This window comes from Lissotriton vulgaris, chromosome 12 (assembly GCF_964263255.1).
Source record: "Lissotriton vulgaris chromosome 12, aLisVul1.2, whole genome shotgun sequence".
NCBI classification, from domain to species: domain Eukaryota; kingdom Metazoa; phylum Chordata; class Amphibia; order Caudata; family Salamandridae; genus Lissotriton; species Lissotriton vulgaris.
The window spans coordinates 703,641,737-703,661,288 of NC_141700.1; the positions used below are offsets into that span (position 1 = coordinate 703,641,737).

General features: G+C 46.2%; 1 protein-coding gene across 2 annotated transcripts in view; it reads left to right on the forward strand.

The window, feature by feature from the left end:
• The window catches only part of AP1S1 (adaptor related protein complex 1 subunit sigma 1), a 76,568-nt gene that overhangs the window by 39,208 nt on the left and 17,808 nt on the right, over window positions 1-19,552 (forward strand). For both annotated transcript variants that reach the window (XM_086945940.1, XM_086945941.1), the window contains exons 2-3: window positions 1,248-1,426; window positions 3,103-3,211. In XM_086945940.1, coding sequence (XP_086802066.1) covers window positions 1,248-1,426; window positions 3,103-3,211 — 288 coding nt within the window. The remainder of the gene's footprint in view (window positions 1-1,247; window positions 1,427-3,102; window positions 3,212-19,552) is intronic.

Here is a 19,552-nt window from a genome sequence, read left to right on the forward strand (position 1 = left end):
AATCAAGGGTGCGCCCTCAAATCAAAAAAATAAAACGTGCTTGCAGTATTTATTTTATAGGGTCACAATGCTAGTATTTTACATGGGTGCTGCATGATAAGTATGAAGACAGCGATGTAAGGGAACAGCACTGAGGAAGATGCGGGAGAAGGGAGCTGGCGAGATCTGCCTACTGTTAACCCTAAGAAGCACCTTACGGTTCCATGCATCGCATCATCTGTATCCTGGCTTCCTCTTATTCACCTACTTTGATGCTGAGGCCGCATTTACTGAGAGGAGCGAGGGGACTACAGATTGACCCACTAACCTTATTTACTAAGGGAGCAAGCAGTGAAGTTCAAGCCAGCATCTCCTTACTATACTGAGCCTTGGCCTGGGAGCAGTATTCACCCACTTGTAGCGGTCCCTAAAAACGTCTAACACCCTGCATCGAGCAGCATTTCGTAATGACATAAGTGTGGGGTCATGTCGTGTGCCAAGGGCCTCTTCACCAGAAACCTACCGGGTCTGCCAGAGCGGTTACACTGGCTGTCACGAGGAGACACAGGTCCCTGCCAGCGCGACCCCGCGGCCTGAACCTGTAACGTGCATGGCAGCTTTCACCATGCTCACGCCAGGACTGGTGGGAGGTTGGGGGTTTTCTTAGAAAGCTTTGCCTGAACTGCTCCCACCCCCAAGCTTCCCATTAGTTTCCTTCTTTTGTACACTTTAACATCACTTGGTTATAAAAAGAGTTGTACGTTACAGTTGTAGCAAGCACAGTGGCTAATTTTACTTTTCTCTGCCCATTCCATGTCACACCCTTTATTTCTCTACTCACGGAGTCAAAGCGGGGAGGGCGTTAAGAGGTGAAGACGTGAGGTATACATACAGAGCGCCTAAAGGGGCAATGACGGGTGTTTTTCTTCTATTTACCTCATCACGTTGTTTTAGTACATTTTTGTGGTGTTGGCCACCAGGTGGTGCTAGTCTCTCACATAACGAATGCATCGTGATAAAAGGTGAAGGATTTGTCAAGTTACTGGAGTAGATGCATAACTTTAATCTAGCCCACGTTTTTTCCTCCCACGTACTCTAATATCTGCTATTCTCCCTTCCGCGGCCCTGTGATTTCATGCAGTCTGTGCCCACTACTGAGAGTGCTAGTTTGTCGGTGACCCGGAACTGTTCTCCTGTCCCTTTGCGCCGAACTGTTTGCCCTCTGCAGTGACCCCGGTCTCAGTCTGTGTTCCCATCGTCCCCTCTAGATGCGCTTCATGCTGCTGTTCAGCCGCCAAGGCAAGCTGCGGCTGCAGAAGTGGTACGTGGCCATCTCGGACCGGGAGAAGAAGAAGCTGGTGCGGGAGCTCATGCAGGTGGTGCTGGCGCGCAAGCCCAAGATGTGCAGCTTCCTGGAGTGGCGGGACCTGAAGATCGTGTACAAGAGGTGAGCGCCGCCTGCTGACACTGCAGAGGGGTTTGGGTGCTCCTAGTGCACGTCTGTGTACCCGCCCCTGGCGGCACGCCTGTGTGGCCCTGGGCCATTCCGGTCAAGTACACAGTGCTGCCTTCTCCACACTGGAGGCGGAGCTGTCCTTTCTCATATTGAGCTACTGTGCATGTATGTACTCGCATTGACTGACTAGAAAGCACAGGGAGGACGAGACTTCCCTTTGTTTATAAAACGCTCTCTGGCATTGAACATTTCTAGGAAAGTACACGGACAATGTGGCTTTTTAAAAAAAATCTCTCACTGTGTATTCGGAACCGAGAGATGCCTGTTTGTTTGTCATGGGCAGGTTTGCAGGAAGTCTGCCTTGATTGAGCAGCACATTTGTATTTGTTCTGCAATTGGTGTCTGTGTAATTGACTCTAACGTTTCCTTTGGTGTCCTGGGAGCGTGCCGTGTTCATAAACTGTCCACCTATTCAGCATGGACAGATGATGTGACTGTGTTTTTTTCAGAAACTGCTGTCTGTCCTCCACATTATTACAGCACAAAACAAGATGAGGACCAGATTCAATGCACATTCCGTGGTCATTGACCACGAAGCACTGGGGCATCTTTTAATAATATCGTATGCTGTAGAGTTGGCTTATTTTGTTTAGAGGTGCAGACAACTAGACAACAGAGGAGACAAGGTGGAAGTCCAGCCTTTTAGAGAACCCCTAATGAGGATGGCGCCATAGAATATTAGAGCTATGAGATGCACGCTGTGCTGCGTATGGAGGCACCAGCAGGGACGATTGGAGCTTTAGCTTAGAAGATTCATGAATTAGATGGGACATCCCCAGCCTAGTGAGACCCCTAAAGGCTGCCTGTATCTGTTGAGAGCCCAGAATAAGGTGTAAGAGGGAGAAAACTACCTTAGTACTCAAGTTACAAACGTGCATCCAATATGAATGGCCTCTTTTAGTAGTGTAGGAATCCTAATGGCCGCAGTGTGGTGAGCCCAGGGCCAAAGAAACTAAGGAGCATCCAGTAAACAATTGCCTTTAAGTGTAGAGGGGACAGACTGTAAGGTTTGTTACCCAATGTATTCCTCTGTTGATCCTCACTCAGTGTCCATTAGTATTCTGACAGAAGTCTTCACCACCTGAATGAGATGGCAGTTCCAAGCACTTCTTATTCACCTTTTCAAGTAGAAGGCACAGGCACAAGGCCGTTCTGCATGCACTGGGGTGAAAGGCTACCAGCCATGGAGAACCCTACAACCTTCGACATAAATGGAGGATGCTGGCCTTGGGCAACTCTGCATTTTTCTGCGGTGAATATAGGGCCCCACCTATCCATACTACTCTCTTTATCCTCAAAGGTTGAAGAATGTAGTGCCCTAGATGTTTGCGCTGACTCTGGGGAGGTTGTAGCAGGAGGCAGGCTAGCGCAATACTCAATCTCTTACAGCGAAGGGGAGCTGTACATTTTAAGGGTTGTTTTAACTGGGCTGGCACCATACGTCTCCAGGCACCTTTTAATGCCCGTTACAGCTACCTCTGTTCAGTGCCTCTTCGTATTCCCCCACCCTCTTAACAGATTTCTTTATTAAATGTATTGCTGCCACGGAATCTTTAATTTGCACTCATTGTCGCTCTTTTACTATTCTCTTATGTCTTTTCCTGCAGGTACGCCAGTTTATATTTCTGCTGTGCAGTTGAGGGCCAGGATAATGAGCTTATCACTTTGGAACTCATTCATCGATACGTGGAGCTACTTGACAAGTATTTTGGAAGTGTGAGTATGTGTTTAGTGGTGGGAGCACTGACCCCACCCTTCATTTTAGTTCATGTTTGTCCTTGGGACTCCATGCCTAAAATACCAACCCTGACCTCTTCTAATCGAGCATCGATTAATTAATTCAGAGTGCCTTGATCTTATGAATGTATTAATACCTAGTATTTTGGAAAGCAGCATGGTCAACCAACCTGATCTGTCTGAAATGAAGTGGCACGCCCACCCCGTCACCATAATGCCTGAAAAGTGTGCACATGTATTGCTGTCAGTGGCTTAGGTGCCATTCCTAGTGTGATTAGTGCAGGACTTTCCTAGCCCTAGGGTGGTTAGAGCTCTTTCACTGTTCACTTGGGAGAATGAGACAGCTGTTTCCAGCTGCAAACAACCAGCGAGTCTCCTATGAGGTAGTTTAGGCCAGTGTCTCCGGGGAGTTAGATGCTGTCCTTGTCCATTGGGAAATACGGCAACGTTAGCAAAGGCCCATGGACTGCATCTTGCAACAGTAAAAGCCTTGTCGACGTGGAGCTAGTGTCCTCTCTGTAAGAGTCAATCTGTAGTTAATAATTATTATTAGTTACCATAGAGGTGGGCAGTATCCGGTTAGAGAAAGATAGTCGTATGTGAACATTCTCAAAAGTGTAACATCTTGGCTGGTTCAGGATTCGGCCAGATAATGGTTCGGATTGGGAGGTTAGAGCCATCACTCCAAAAATGTAGGCCAACAAAGAGCAGCTCGTTGGAGAGACCTGTGGCCCTCCATTCCTCCTCTGCTCACTTTTTCTGAGGTGTATCTTTACCAAACGTGCCCAAATTAACACTTTAAAAAAAAATGTTTATTTTCTTGTAATCGCTTGAACTACCAGTATTTTTTTTTTCTTTCTCTGTTGTTGAAGTTTTACTTGTCCTAATATATTTTGCGATCTATGGATGACGTTTCGGTTTTCCATTCTGTTCCTATACTTAGATCACTCTTATTTATTTGTGCTTGCCATTGGCTTACAACGTTGATCACTTTAAATTTCCCGGTCCAGATTTATTGGCCTGAACTGAAGACCATGAATGGCACATGTGAATGAAAAACAGCAATTTCAGAGGAAAATTCATGTTGTTCTACACTGAAACACATTCGGAATATTTTCTGCGGGAGTTGGAAGAACGCACATCTTTCAGGTGCATCTGTTATTTAGAGCAATTAGAAGTGTCAGATGTATGATATGCACTACTGCATGAAAACAAATCTGTTTGGCATATTAAGAACCTTTTAGTTATTGATGGTTGGCTGTTTTCGTTGCGTTGGGACGTTTCGTCGAAGGGTGCACATGTTTATAGCTAGTACCCTAAAAAAAGACCTTCTTCGAAAGGCTTAGCAGAAGGAGCCGAGATGAAGTCATTACCAGTTCTTAGAAATAATTTCATTAGCCTAGTACTTCTATTAGCTTGGCCCTTCTCCCCTTTGCTTTTATCTGAATTGGTACCCTATACTTTGGAGATTGGTGCGCAGAAATAGCCTTGATTGTTTTGATAAGTTTGTGAACTTTCAGTTGGAATAGTAACTAGAGACCAATTTCTTTTGAAGTTGTGAGCATGAAAACACACCAGACATATTGTAGCATCTGTCATTGGCATAAACGTCGGCGCTCTGGAATTTCCTGAAGTGCCCAACTCTAAGTCCCATTGCTACTTGCTGTCTGTGGCTTTAGACACACTGATAAGAGGTAGCTGTACCTTATGCTGCTGTAAGCTGGGATATGCCTGCTGAGCCGTTTTTTTTTTAATCGGTATACCATCTCTTCAAGGATTCGTCCCTCCCACTCAACTCACCAGTTCTGCAGTCTTTGAATTGTTGTTTATTTTTTGAAGGATTAAAACTAGTAGTACCGTTACTAAACGCATATCCTGCTTGAAGTCGATCGTGACCTTCCTAATGCAACCTCTGGGTGAATCTATCCATATATAGGTCCTCACACTTATTGGCCCAAAGTGAATTCATTAGCTGTCCTTCATTACAAATAGTGAATGAAAACCAGGCACCTGCAGCCCCACCAACATGCATTGAGACGGGATGGATTTATGTACTTATCCAGCAGAGGTGTTGCTTTTTCATATTAATCATATAGTTGCATTACCATTCTTTCTTGAACCTCAATCAGCAACAGTACACTTTGCAGATTTTGAAGGGCACTTCTGTTTCATTGATTTGCCTAAACCCTGACACGAATCACACCAACTCTCTCATGCTGTATAGATGTTGAAACCTGTTGCAGACTGAAACGTTCCACAAGGACTTCTGCAGTCCATTCAGTTAGGCTCTTCTTTGGGCTATCAGAGAGGTATTCTGTATGCCTAGAGTGAATTCTTCAAGGAACAAAACAACTTAAATTGCTTTTCTTGGAAATATTTCCTTGTCAGACGCATGCAGAGTTGCAAATTTATGGTTTGCCCGCATGTTAATTGAACATTAGAGCGTAGATGTTTAATGAAGTCACGGTGGGGAAGGTAATACTAAAATGAATTTGTTTCTTCAAGCCCATCACCACAAGGGGTATAGTTTTACAGTCGATGCACAGCATGTGAACAGGGAATAGATGCACTGTACCTGAAAGCATGGCCTCTGCTTAAAACTATCTCAGATTTTCATCCGGTTCCCTCCCCCTCTCCCGGGAGGCGCGTTGGCACATGGTTCTTTTTCTTGAACTTGACTACACTTTTCTGTGGGAAAACAATACATCTGAAAACTGGCAGATGAATGGTTGGCTTTTTCTATGTTCTCATGAGTGTGAATGACTACGCATTGTTTCTCAGAAATCTTTATTTTTTTGGACAACTGAGTGTTGTTATCAAGACAAACACTAGTTGGCGGAATAATGCACACTGAATCTAGAGTAGTCTGAAGTTGAAAGTATTGCTAGAGATACCAATTTCTTGATTTTTAAGACTGAGGAAGCCACGTTACACAACTGAGCCCTGGCTGTCAAATGGATAGTGAGGGTTACGGTAGAGAGTAGGTTGTGACTTTTATTTGCATTTATGTTATGCTTTTGTGTTGATATGGGTTCATGATGGACCATGTGTTCAAGTGCTGACAGATTTTGGTCTGACTAATTTGTCTCTTTACATGCATTAAGGATTCTGTTAGGAAGACCTTACTGGGTTCAAAATTGAGAGGCTGGTTTATGGTTTGCAGATGGAGCACACGTCTCTCAGAGTGGGGAAGGACATTACTTCTGCCACCCTGATGACCACCATTTGCCAAATTTAGAGATGACTGCCAGCCCAGCATTCATCTCTTTACATTGAAAGGAACCACAGTCACTGTGTTTACTTTCACTGTACAAAACATCTGTTGGGCAGCTGTAGTCTGTCTTAACTGCCATCCATTAACCTTTTTCAGGTTCTTTGTTTTTCAGAAAGCAATTCCCAAAGCAGGAGTTTGTTACTATAAAAAAAAGTGTTCTTCATTTTTATTTCTGTACCTCACCAGGTTTTTTACCCGGCGTTCACAGGCAAAAGACTTTACCCCATCCATGCTAAATTGCGGCCGCCAAGAGCCAGTTCAGGTTGCATTGACGGAATGCTTTTGGTCCACCTATCTCTAAAGGAGGCAGAAGGACCTAAAGTTTGGTGTGCAGGGTACTCCATCACTTTTGCTCTAAATCAGGCTCTGTTTTGTTGCGGCAGGGCCTAGAGCAAGCATTTAAAGGTTATTTGTAGGATGGAATCTATGCTAAATTTACATTTTGTTCATTATTCTGCAGTTTAGTGTATGGGCTGAAAACATGCTTTTATAAATATAATTTTACTTTGGATGTCGACCATAGGAGGACCTTATGTGCTATAAATAAAGTTTTCTATAATCCCACATGTCACTGCTATGGTTCAACACTGAATACATCTTGAAATCCATCTTTGCAAATTTACCAAGGTTGTGTGGCCCTTGCTTTGATCCAGAGTGTTAGTGGTCAGGCTCAGTGTTTACTGTGTGTTATGTTATGTTATTGGGTTTTTATAACACGCGCAGCTACTCCTGGGAGTGTCCCGGCGCGAGCCAATGAGGTGCCAGTTAAGAAGAAATTAAAACGGAAAAGTTTAAGCTGTTTCTTAAATTGCCCCATCTTCTGGATACAGCGCAAGAAAAAGGACAAGGAATTCCAAGCAGTGGCTGCCCTCCCGGCAAGGGATCTGCCCCCTATTCTTTGAAGGCACACACAAGGAACCTGTGCAAGCAGCTGAGATGATGATCTCAAATGTCTGGCAGGCGTGTAGAAAGCAAAGTGCTTCCTGAGGTATATGGGTCCTCCAGCATACAAAGCACGATGTGCTAGGACCAGGGCCTTGAACTTAACACGCTTCATAACTGATAGCCGGTGCAGCATACGCAGATGATGCTTGACGGTAGGAGGCTTTATTGTGTCAGTATCTCACAATGGGCGAATGCATTTCGGCATAATAGCCTTCGTCAGCGCCGTGAGGAAACCAGGGGAAGGGAAACAGAGCGCACCTTTAAATGTCCTGCCGCTGCTGGATAGGTCGCGGCTGCTCCACCCCCAAAGGGCTCTGCCTGTTGTAGTCTTCCTGTAGGCACTTGGCTACTGGACCCAGAATACAGCAGTCCGTTTCCTGGTCCCGCGGCAATGGTGAAAAACTGGATGAGCCACATCACAGGACAGTGTGCCCCATAGTCCCAAATGCTGCTCTCCACCTAAACTTGGGAACTATCCAGAGTTCTCTGCTCTTTTTTTGTATATATGTGTTTGTATTTATATATGTGTATGTGTGTGTATATAATATATATATCCAGTTACCACTCCAGTGAGTAGATCCACCATAAAGAGAAACACTGACTCTGTAGTAACTTTCTCCCACTGCTGGAAACAGTGACTTTTTTATTTGTTTAGCAAAGAGCGCAAATACATCGAAAAGGATGACGCGTTTCGGTCAACTGCGTGGCCTTGTTCACATACTTGCGTTGCTCAAAAATTTGTTTTAAATACACATGTGCAAGAAATCACGAACATTCAAACTACCAATCCTACTGAAAGTGAAGAAATACTGGCGGGTGAAAAAACTACAAATTCTACTGTTTTCAATAAACAACATCACTTAAAATTTGTATGGCATCAAACATTTTTCGTTGGTACATTTTTGTAATTTAAAACTAAATGTGTTTGCAGGATATTAGTAACTGTTGAAATACAGATATTCAGTTTCCATTTGGTCACGTTTGGTTTCTCCAATTGGTTAATGGAGTTTGCCTCTTATAACGGCTATTCAAAATTATTTGAAGTAGACAAACTAATTCAAAACAAATCTTAAAACCAAAGGTAATATGTGTACATATAAATAGCTGGTTTGCAGAATATAGTTGGACCAAAGCTAGTACATTATTGATGGTTGATTTTATTTAAGCACAAATGCAGATTCTTACCCAACTATGCCCTTTAATTATGGACTTAGAACAGTTGGTATATTAATACCATCAGTAGTATCAAAGGCATCGCCCCAGATTGCACTAGCTGCTCACATTATATAATGGTTTGGTTTAAACTTGTTTGGTGCCTAATACTGTATACAAAAACCCCTACAGTATTAAAAAAAAGTGCTGGTGATATTTTTAGTGCAAAGTGTTACTGAGATTGTGTGTAAAGTACACATTGTGTTTCTAATCGAGAAAGAAGAAACAGCTTTTGATAAATACCTAAACATTGTATTGTAATATTTAAAAGAAAATCATGGTCGGTAAAGCAAAGAGTCTATCATCTAAGGATAGAGATTGCAAACAGTTAAAGACACGATCAGTAATAGACAATATCGGCAAAGAAATTTTCACACAGTATTGACGGATCATAGACTTAATGTATCTATATTGACTGGCCACTGATTGACACTCTAAAGGTAATAATGTATATCTTTACACACATTTAATCCCTTAGGGGCCTTGGTGTCTAATTCGATTATATACTTGGTCTCCAGTTGTCTAAGATTCTTCGCGCAATTGCCTCCTCGTTTATTAAGGGGGACGCTGTCAATGACATAATACTTAAGCACGTCGAGATTGCTTGCATGTTGTTCATGTTCGAGGCATGTGGGCTGCTGAATTCATATCTGTGCATAGATCGCCGCCTAGTGTTGGGTCCGGATGATTGCACATTGTTGTTCTGGAAGAGTCTTCGAAGTATCACGAGATAGGTGGCTCCTCCCCTGGACTACAGTGCGCATGGGCATCGACTCCATCCTCAGATTGTTTTTTTCCGCCATTGGGTTCGGATGTCTTTAATTCCCTCTTGTCGGAATCTATATAAAAACTTTCTTGAGACCAAAAGGTCTTTAGTCTGTACGTCGGTATTGTCTTGCGTTCGGCTTTACTTCTTCTAGTTCGGCTCTGAGCCGGATTCTCTACTCCTGCGTGCTCTCGGCGCGGAAGGCCCAGTCGACGCTCCTGACCTATCGACCGTCCATCATGGACCGAAGTCCATTCAAGAGATGTCCGGACTGTTACTCGAAGTACCCCCACATAGACGTCCACCCGGTGTGCAACAAGTGTCTGTCGCCGGACCACGATGAGGACAAGTGTATGGCTTGTTCCCGCTTCAGGTCCAAGAAGACGCTTAAGCTTCGACGAGCTGCGCGCCTGGAGGCCCAGGAATCTGCTCCGGCGCCTGTGGACCTCTTCGATGCAGGGGATGTCGAGGACAAATCTATCCAGGACGTTTCCGAATCAAACCCCGCGTCGGACGTCGAGGATGACTACGACGCGGATGCTGAGGTTTTCGAGGGTGAAGAAGTCGTCGACGAGGTAGGAGACGACGACGGGGCCCTCGGGGCCATGGAGGATAGCTCGGATGAGGAGCTTCCTCAAACTGACTCTGGGGCGTGCCGATTTTATAAGGCCCAGGTCGAGGAATCGCCTTTGGGCCTTACCCAAGATCTCGCTATGGCTTCCACGGCCCGCCTTCGGGCCCGGCCACGACATTGTTGCCGAGCCACTCCCTGGCAAATCGAAACCAAAAGTGAAACCTACGGTCTCGACGCCAGATACTGCGCAGGTGCCGGCATCGAAACCGAAAGTGTGCATCGCTTTGGTCGGCTCCAAGGCCTCGGAGGCTTCAGCGCCGAAGAAGCCAAAGGTGGCTGTCGAGCCGAAAACCCAAGTCAAGGGCGCGAGACGAAGTCTGCCGCGCCGAAGGCTAAAGTGAAGGTGGTCGAGACGGGCGCGTCGGCGCCGAAGACGATCGACACCGGCAAAAGCCTTGTCGACCCGAAAAAGGCTGTCGGCGAGCCGAAGAAGACACTCGGTTACCCGAAAAAGCGACTCGATGACCCGAAGGTCCTCACGACCCCGCGTCCGATCGACAAGGCCAAGGGCGCTGCGCCCCGAGAGTCGACTCTGAAAGTGGCCGTGAGGGATTCCGTTGAACCGGCGCGCCCATCCGCCGCGTTCACCAAGAAGGTGACGGACTCCCTGCAGCGCATCCATGAGGGCACCGCGTCGGTCGATCCGAGAGATCCTCCACCTGCAAAACCGTTGGAGAAACCACTTGAGGCGTCCACGCTGATCCACTTCACGTTGCCGCCTAAGACGGCGCCGAAGGCTTTCGCTCCTAAGGCAGTGGTCGGCGTGCCCAAAAAGGTCTCCTCGGCGCCGAAGGCGTCCTCGGTGGTTCACGGCCCGCGACCTCTACGACCTTCGGGGGATGAGCGTCAGGAACACTTCATCGACGCCGAAACGGGCAGGCTTTTCCTCCTGAAGCGGAAAATCACCCCAGAACCCCAACTGGAGCCTTACAAGATCCCTCTCAAGAAGAAGAAGGATTCTGCTTGCTCTCCCGTCTTGGTGGAACCCCTTTCCCCACAGACTCATGATGTGTCGCCCACTTACTCAGATGTGGACGCTGGTGAGGGAGATGATGAGGATGAATACAGTTATCCAGTCTATACACACCCTGAGGATACCAATGAACCCTGGGCAGCTGGTGGTGACCCTGGTGACCCTCAATCTGGACAAGACCCTCAACTTTTTCTGCTAAAACGTCACCTACAGAAGACTCTACTGCTTTCAATGCCCTCATTGAACGGGCAGCTAACAATCACAACGTCCAGCTACATGCTGACCCTGTGGATGTGGATTTCCTCTTTGACACCTTTTCAGTATCAGAAAAAACTGTTAAAACTCTGCCTATGCTAAAAGGTGTTTTAAAGCATGCTGCTGAGATCTGTAAAGAACCTACCAGGGCAAGGGTGATCAACCCTAGGATTGACAAGAAATACAAGTCAGCGCCTACTGATCCTACCTACATTAAAGGACTGTTGCCTCTGGACTCCCTTGTCGTCTCGAATGCCCGGAAGAGGGCTAATTCTCAGACTACGGGTGATGCTCCTCCCCCGGACAAAGAATCCAAGGTCTTTGAGGCTTCGGGGAAGAGGGTGGCAGCACAGGCAGCCAACATCTGGCGCATTTCTAACACACAGGCGCTTCTGGCGCGCTATGACAGGGCACACTACGATACACTGGAGACCCTGTTGCAACACCTGCCTGATCAATACAAGGAAGGGGCTGAGATGCTGATTCAGGAAGGGAAGCTAATCTCTAACGCTTCCATTATGTGCGCTCTGGACGCAGCCGATACCGCTGCCAGGGCTATAAACACTAGTGTTATGCTTCGGCGACATGCCTGGCTGAGAATCTCTGGATTTAAGCCAGAAATCCAAACCACCATCCTGAACCAAACGGTTAACCCAGATCACCTGTTTGGCCCAGAGGTTGACACCACCCTAGAAAAAATAAAAAAGGACACAGACTGCAAAATCCATGGGTGCCTTACAGTCCCAGCAGCTTCGGGGTGGGTCCTTTCGTCGCTCCAGCACTAGAGGCGTCTCCAGGGGCCAGCTCTCCCAGTCCACGCAATACTACAATGGCAACACACAGACTACTTACACCAACAAGAGTCGAGGTGGATATCGTGGCAACAGCGCCAAGGGCAGAGGACGTGGAAACAACAGCTCCAGATCCTCTGCCGCCAGCAAACAGTGACGCCTTGTCACTGCCCCCCGACCACACAACACCGGTCGGGGGGAGACTCCAGCAGTTCCTGCCCGTCTGGAAATCCATCACCACGGACAGGTGGGTCAGAAAACGTATCCAACACAGTTATTGTCTGGAGTTAACATCCACTCCACCCAACATGCCCCCAAGACACCGTCCTATGTCGGACGAGCACTTGCACTTATTGCAGCAGGAGGTCACCGTCATGCTGCAAAAAGGAGCAATAGAGCTCGTGCCAGTGCAGGAAAGAGGCACAGAGGTCTACTCTCTGTACTTCTTTATACCAAAAAAGGACGGGTCCCTCAGGCCCATCCTGGACCTCAGGCCACTCAGCTACTACATCCTGTCGGAGCACTTTCATATGCTGACCCTGCAGCAAGTGCTCCCGTTGCTCAGGCAGGGGGATTTTCTCGCAACTTTAGACCTAAAGGATGCGTACTTTCACATTCCACTGCACCCTTCACACAGGAAATACCTCATTTTCATCATACAAAACCAGCACTACCAGTTCAAGATTCTGCCTTTCGGTGTCACCACAGCACCCAGGGTGTTCACAAAGTGCCTGGCGACAGTGGCGGCGCATCTCAGACGACGGAACATCCACGTCTACCCTTATCTGGACGACTGGTTCATCCAAGCAAAGTCAGCCCAGCAGTGTGCCGCCCACATGTCCCACACCATTCACCTCCTGCACGATCTGGGATTCTCACTGAATTTCCCAAAATCCCACCTCCAGCCCGCCCACTTACGGCAGTATCTGGGCGCGACCATAAATACTCTGGCGGCCACAGCACAGCCGAATTCAGTGAGGGTCAGCAGCATTCAATCGCTGATACAAAAATTCAGACCTCAACACTCGCTTCCAGCAAGAGTGTTCATGCAGTTGATAGGCATGATGGTCTCCTGCATTGCCATAGTCCCGCACGCGAGGCTACATATGCGTCCGCTTCAGGAGTGCTTAGCACGTCAGTGGACTCAGGCTCACGGGCAGTTGAAAGACCTAGTGTTGGTGAGCGGTCGGGCATACAACTCTCTGCATTGGTGGAATCCACGAAACCTTTGCAAGGGCCGACCGTTTCAAGAGCCTGTGCCACAGATCATCCTGACGACGGACGCCTCTCTCCAGGGATGGGGAGCTCATGTCATCCACTACACGGTGCAGGGACTATGGACGCAACAGCAACGGCAGATGCACATCAATGTTCTCGAACTGATGGCAATCATCATGGCACTCATAGCCTTCAAAGTACATCTGTGCAACAAGATCGTGTTGATCCGGATTGGCAACATGACAGCCATGTACTACATCCAAAAGCAGGGAGGAACACACTCTCCGCAGCTGTCTCACCTGGCTCAGAGCATGTGGAAGTGGGCCATTCAGAGGAACATCTTCCTCATGGCGGAACACCTCCCGGGCAAGGACAATCAGATGGCGGACCTGCTCAGCAGGCACAGCCCAACCGTACTTCCAAAGGTGGGGTCATCCAGAGATAGACCTGTTCGCCACAAGGGAGAACGCAAAATGCCAAAGCTTCGCCGCCAGGTTCCCACACCCACAATCGCAGGGCAATGCGATATGGATGAACTGGTCAGGCAAATTTGCGTACGCTTTTCCCCCAGCACCTCTGATTCCGCTGGTGGCACGCAAGCTCAGGCAGCACTCGATGACTCTCATCCTGACTGCGCCAACGTTGGCTCGCCAACCATGGTACACCACGTTTCTGGAACTGTCCGTGGTACCGCATCAGAGGCTACGTCTCTCACCCAGCCTTCTGACGCAGAGCCATGGCGACATTCAGCATCCAGATCCGCGACAGCTCAACCTGGCGATCTGGCTCCTGAAGTCTTAGAGTTTGGCTATCTGCACTTGCCTTCCGACTGTATGGACATCATTCGGGAGGCAAGGAAGCCCACCACCAGAGCATGCTATGCGGCAAAATGGAAGCGGTTTGTCATTTATTGTGCAGACCACAACATTAACCCGCTAGATGCGTCTATTCAGAATATCGTTTGTTACCTTTTCCATCTGTACAAATGTAATCTGGCCTATGCTTCCATTCGCATACATCTGTCCGCAATGGCCGCTTATCTCCAGAACAGGCAGCACCTCTCCCTTTTCAGGGTGCCTGCCATTAAAGCCTTTCTGGAGGGACTCAAACGAGTCATTCCTCCGCGGACTCCACCAGCTCCGGAGTGGAACCTCAATGTGGTCCTCACCCGGCTGATGGGTCCTCCCTTTGAACCACTGCATTCCTGCGAGATTCAATTCTTGACATGGAAAGTGGCTTTCCTCATAGCGATTACATCACTGCGACGAGTTAGTGAGCTCCAAGCACTAACTATCCAAGAGCCATTTATTCAAATTCATTCGAACAGGGTGGTGCTTCGCACTAACCCTAAATTCCTTCCTAAGGTAGTGTCTCAATTCCATATTAACCAAACTATTGAATTACCTGTTTTCTTCTAAAATCCTGAGTCATTGGCGGAGGGGATGCTCCATACCCTTGACGTCAAGAGGGCCCTGATGTATTACATCGATAGGACCAAAGATTTTAGGAAGACTAAACAACTCTTTGTCGCCTTTGCACCACACCACAAAGGTAACCCCATTTCCAAGGCTGGTATTGCTAGGTGGATCGTTAAATGTATCCAGATCTGCTATCTGAAAGCCAAACGTACTCTCACCATTCCACCAAGGGCCCACTCCACCAGAAAGTTGGGGGCCTCTATGGCATTCCTTTGGAAGACATATGTAGAGCAGCCACATGGTCTACCACACACACATTTACAAAGCATTATTGTGTTGATGTGCACTCCAAACAGCAGGCAGCTGTAGGGCAGGCTGTTCTCAAAACACTTTTCCAAACTGCGGCAGCTGGCACGGGCGGCCGCCGTTAATGGAGTGACTGCTATGTATTCTATGCACAGATATGAATTCAGCAGCCCACATGCCTCGAACCGAATATGCTACTTACCAGTATGCATCTGTTCTTGGCATGTAGGGCTGCTGACATTCATATCGCCCGCCCTCCTCCCCGGCGCCCGTAGCAGCTGCAAAAATTCACACATACTTCTTGCATGGTCATCATTTACTTAGTTTCACTCCATCTTGGCCACAATGGCTAAAAACAATCTGAGGATGGAGTCGATGCCCATGCGCACTGTAGTCCAGGGGAGGAGCCACCTATCTCGTGATACTTCGAAGACTCTTCCAGGACAACAATGTGCAATCATCCGGACCCAACACTAGGTGGCGATCTATGCACAGATATGAATGTCAGCAGCCCTACATACCAAGAACAGATGCATACTGGTAAGTAGCATATTCGTTACGTGCCGAGCCATGGATAGGTGGGATCCGAATTTACAGTCGCTCGCAGGTGCTGTAATATTCTTTGATGGACTGGCAACTTTGTGCTACCTACATAGCGTAATCCGCATGTACACTGAAGGACATACACCGCATAATCAGTGCGGCAGGTATAATATCCTTTCAAATTGATCGGGGCATCTGAGAAACCAGTAGTATATGTTTTGACATTCATGCCGAATTTACAGGCTCGGCATGAGCTGCATTTATGAAAGCCTTTACTAGCTGTTCACCACCCCTTCTGGAGATCTAGTTCTGGACTCGTTCTTACTAAGTCATTTCGCATAGAGCGAGCTTTTCTATAATTGAAATTTGGATTAATGGGGAGTATTTGTGACAGTGTTGTATCTGTTAATACAATTGGCCATTGAGTGTTAATTATGCTTTTTATAGCATTGGCCTGCCTGCTGTATGTAGAAATAAATCTACATGGTAGAAAAGTACTAAGTCTAACTGTTTGGTTTTGACTAGTAGCATGCTGTTCATCCGTCACCATCATTTCCTCTGCCGACTTTGTTTTCAACAGATCTGCCCTGTCTCTAGAATTGGCTCTAACTAGTGCAGTGTCAAGTAATTTGGCTTTATAGCCTCTCTGTAGGAGTCTATTTCTCACTGCTTGCTGAGCTGTCTTCATTGCTTCCAGTGTGCTACATGCCCTCTTAATCCTTAGAAATTCACCATAAGGTAAGCTGTTGATCGTGTGCTGCGGATGAAAGCCGGTAGCATGCAGCAAGGTGTTTCCTGCTGTAGGCTTTCGAATCAATTGTGTTTCGACTCTATTGTCCTCAATATATACTGTGATATCTAAAAAATGTACTGTCTGCCGATCAATATGTGCTGTGAACTGCAAGTTGAGAAGATTATTGTTGATGGTATTAACAAAATCTGAGGCTTCCAATTCGGTCCCCCTCCAGACGATAAATATATCATCTATATACCTCCATATATGAACCAAGTGCCCATCTACAACAGATTTATGCTGTTCCATGAGCACATGCTTCTCCCACCAGCCTACGTGCAAGCACGCACAGCAGGGGGAGAAGCATGCCCCCATAGCCACGCCATTCTGTTGCCTGAACACCTTGCCATCGGACATAAATAGGTTATTAAACAGACACCACCGCATTATACATAACAACATCTTGTTGTGATTATGTAAAGACAAACATCTGTCAAGAAGGAAAGATTCTGTAGCGGCAAGGCTGTCTTCGTGTTTTATACTTGTATAAAGGGAAGCAATGTCTAGCGTCATAGGTAGATAATCATTAGATCATTTGATGGAATTAAGTTTACTCAGGAAGTCTTTAGTGTCTCTGAGATATGTCGGCAAAGCAATAACATGTTCTTGTAGATAGTGGTCGACATATCTCAAAGTATTTTCATAGTCACTATCTCTCGCCGAGATTATCGGACGTCCTGGTACTGGGGCGACTTGCTTATGCACTTTAGGATTAAGATAGAACATCGGTAAGGTCGGAAATTCTTTATGCAGGAAACAAAATTCGTCCTTTGTAATCAGACCATCCCTTTTCCATTGCATGAGTTGTGCCTTCTATTCTTTGTTTATTTTGTTGATTGCTGCCCCATTGGTCAAATCATAACATTCAATGTAGTTCAGATGTCTATATGCTTCTTCCTTATACTCCGTTTTATCCCACAGTACTAAATTTCCTCCTTTGTCAGAGTTCTTGATTACTACAGAATTGTTGTTTTTCAATTTGTTCATTAATTGAAAATATTGTTGCGATGTGGTGTTTTTCGGTCTCTGTTTGGTACTGATGGTCTTCCTGTGCAGGATTTTTAGTTCTTCCGTGATACGTTCGTGAAAGATGTCGAGGGCATCACGTGGCATTACTGGGACAAAAGTGGAGGGGGCCTTGAATGGACTACTTCCAGTTGCCGAGACTGTTATACCCTCGGCCTCCGCTATTTGTTATGTGTCAGGTAATTGTTGCTGACTGTTCGCGTTGTCCTGGCCTAAAGAAAACAAAGTTTTCATGAGAGGTATTTGTCTGACTGCAATTCCAGTTTGTCCAGAGATATTTGGTGGATTGGCCATTTGTTTGTTCTGGTTCTTAATGTTAAAGAATTTGGCTAATTTGAGTTTACGTATAAATTTATACACGTCCACCCTGGTCTCCACAAAATTAAAATTACTTTCCAGACAAAAACTAAGCCCCAAACTCAACATTTGCAATTCAGCCGCACTAAGTTGGATATTAGTTAAATTTATGATCGTATTTTCCGTACTGTTATCTAGTTTTGCCAGGTTTTCTTCTTGTGGAATTGCCCTCTGCCTCTGCTGTTTTGCGCATTTGCGCCTTTGGCGCCTTTTACAATTCCTGCGTTTGCGGGTTGCAGATTTACATTCCTTGAGCGAAGGGACATTTTTCTCTGTTGCGTATATAATCCATTTCTTCCGCATAGGTGAGGGGACCTAATGCGGAATTATCACCAGCTTCTGAGCCACTCCCCTCTGTTTCTATATCGCTCACTGTCACGCTAGTGTCTGATGAGGAAGCAACAGTATTAGTAGGCACAGCTGTTCTTGTGCTTGTTTTTGTAGAGCCCCTACTCCTCTTTGTTTTTTAACAGAATCGTATTTACGTGCAAACGTAAAAACCTGGCCCTGCTCGTGGTCATTTTTATCTTGAGCGAATTTGAATGCCTTTCTAGCCTTGATGGTTTCTTCTTGCTTTTGAATTCGTCCCGCCATGTCTAGGAGAGTTTTGTCGATGAAGTCCTTGTTAGCTGGAGTTGTAATGGCAAGCAATTCTTGTTTGATGCGAGTAATTTCTGCCACATTCACTTCTCGATCAATGGTTGCATATTTGATCAAGAGACAGACTAAACGCATTGATGCCTCCATATTGCTATCAGCCCAGTCTTTTAGTAACAAAGGGTTGGGATTATCGAAGCTCGGGCGAGCATGATTCTTAAGTCACTGGGCACTCGCCCAACTTCATGATATTTTTGTAAGGACTTTATCTCCCACCACTTTGTTAGCTCGCTGCGCGTGTTCTTCTCCAGCGATTTTAACAGTGATTTGACATCCGAACTTTGTTCAGCCTCTTGAACCTGTTTGTTGCTAGGCTTTGGGATTTTTGGTAAGTTTGTAAACAGTTCATCCGCCGCCTTTTCTCTCTCTAATAACGCCTCGTCCGACATTTGCGCGTATTATTATATATGTTATCGCGTTTTTCTTTGGTCAGCAAGCAGCATTATGGGACAGGTAGTCCTAACAGGACACAAGCACGAGCTGGGAAGCGGATACAATTGTCGAGTAGCACACTTTGTGCTCAGTTGGGCCCTGGGGAAGCAGCTGTGATTTATCCTGTCCTTTTACTTCTAGAGAAATGTACTAAAATCGCGGTTTTCAAAGACTGGGCTAGAGGGAATATTGTTTCCGTAACAGGGGTCAGAGGCCAAATGCTAATCAATTCACCATCTGTGTTGATGAAAATATCGAGTCAGAGGTTGTGGGCATGCAATTATGAGGCAGATAAGTAGCAGCATGGTTCTTTTAGTATATGCAATATATTTTGCTTTATTTTACACACAGGCAATGCGCAATGAGAGCTTGGCGGCACTTTGCAATTATTTGTTCCGAACCAAAGCAGATGGCATATACATTTTAAATCCGTACGAGCATTCAACTACGACAAAGATATGTTTTGGTGGTTAACCACACTATGTAATTTAAAAACATAATTGTATGTTTTTACCTGTTATCTATGCACAGCAACCTTGAATACTCATCGCAGGGCTACACTGGTTTCATGCTTCAGAGTATGTTGTCTATGTTCATTAATGCATTTAGTGGGAGGGACTATATAAACCATTGATGCAATCGCGCCAAGTAGATTGATAAAGGCTTCTAGTAAGCCGAAACGCGTCTCTCTGCTATCTTGAGATTGAGGATGACCTGATC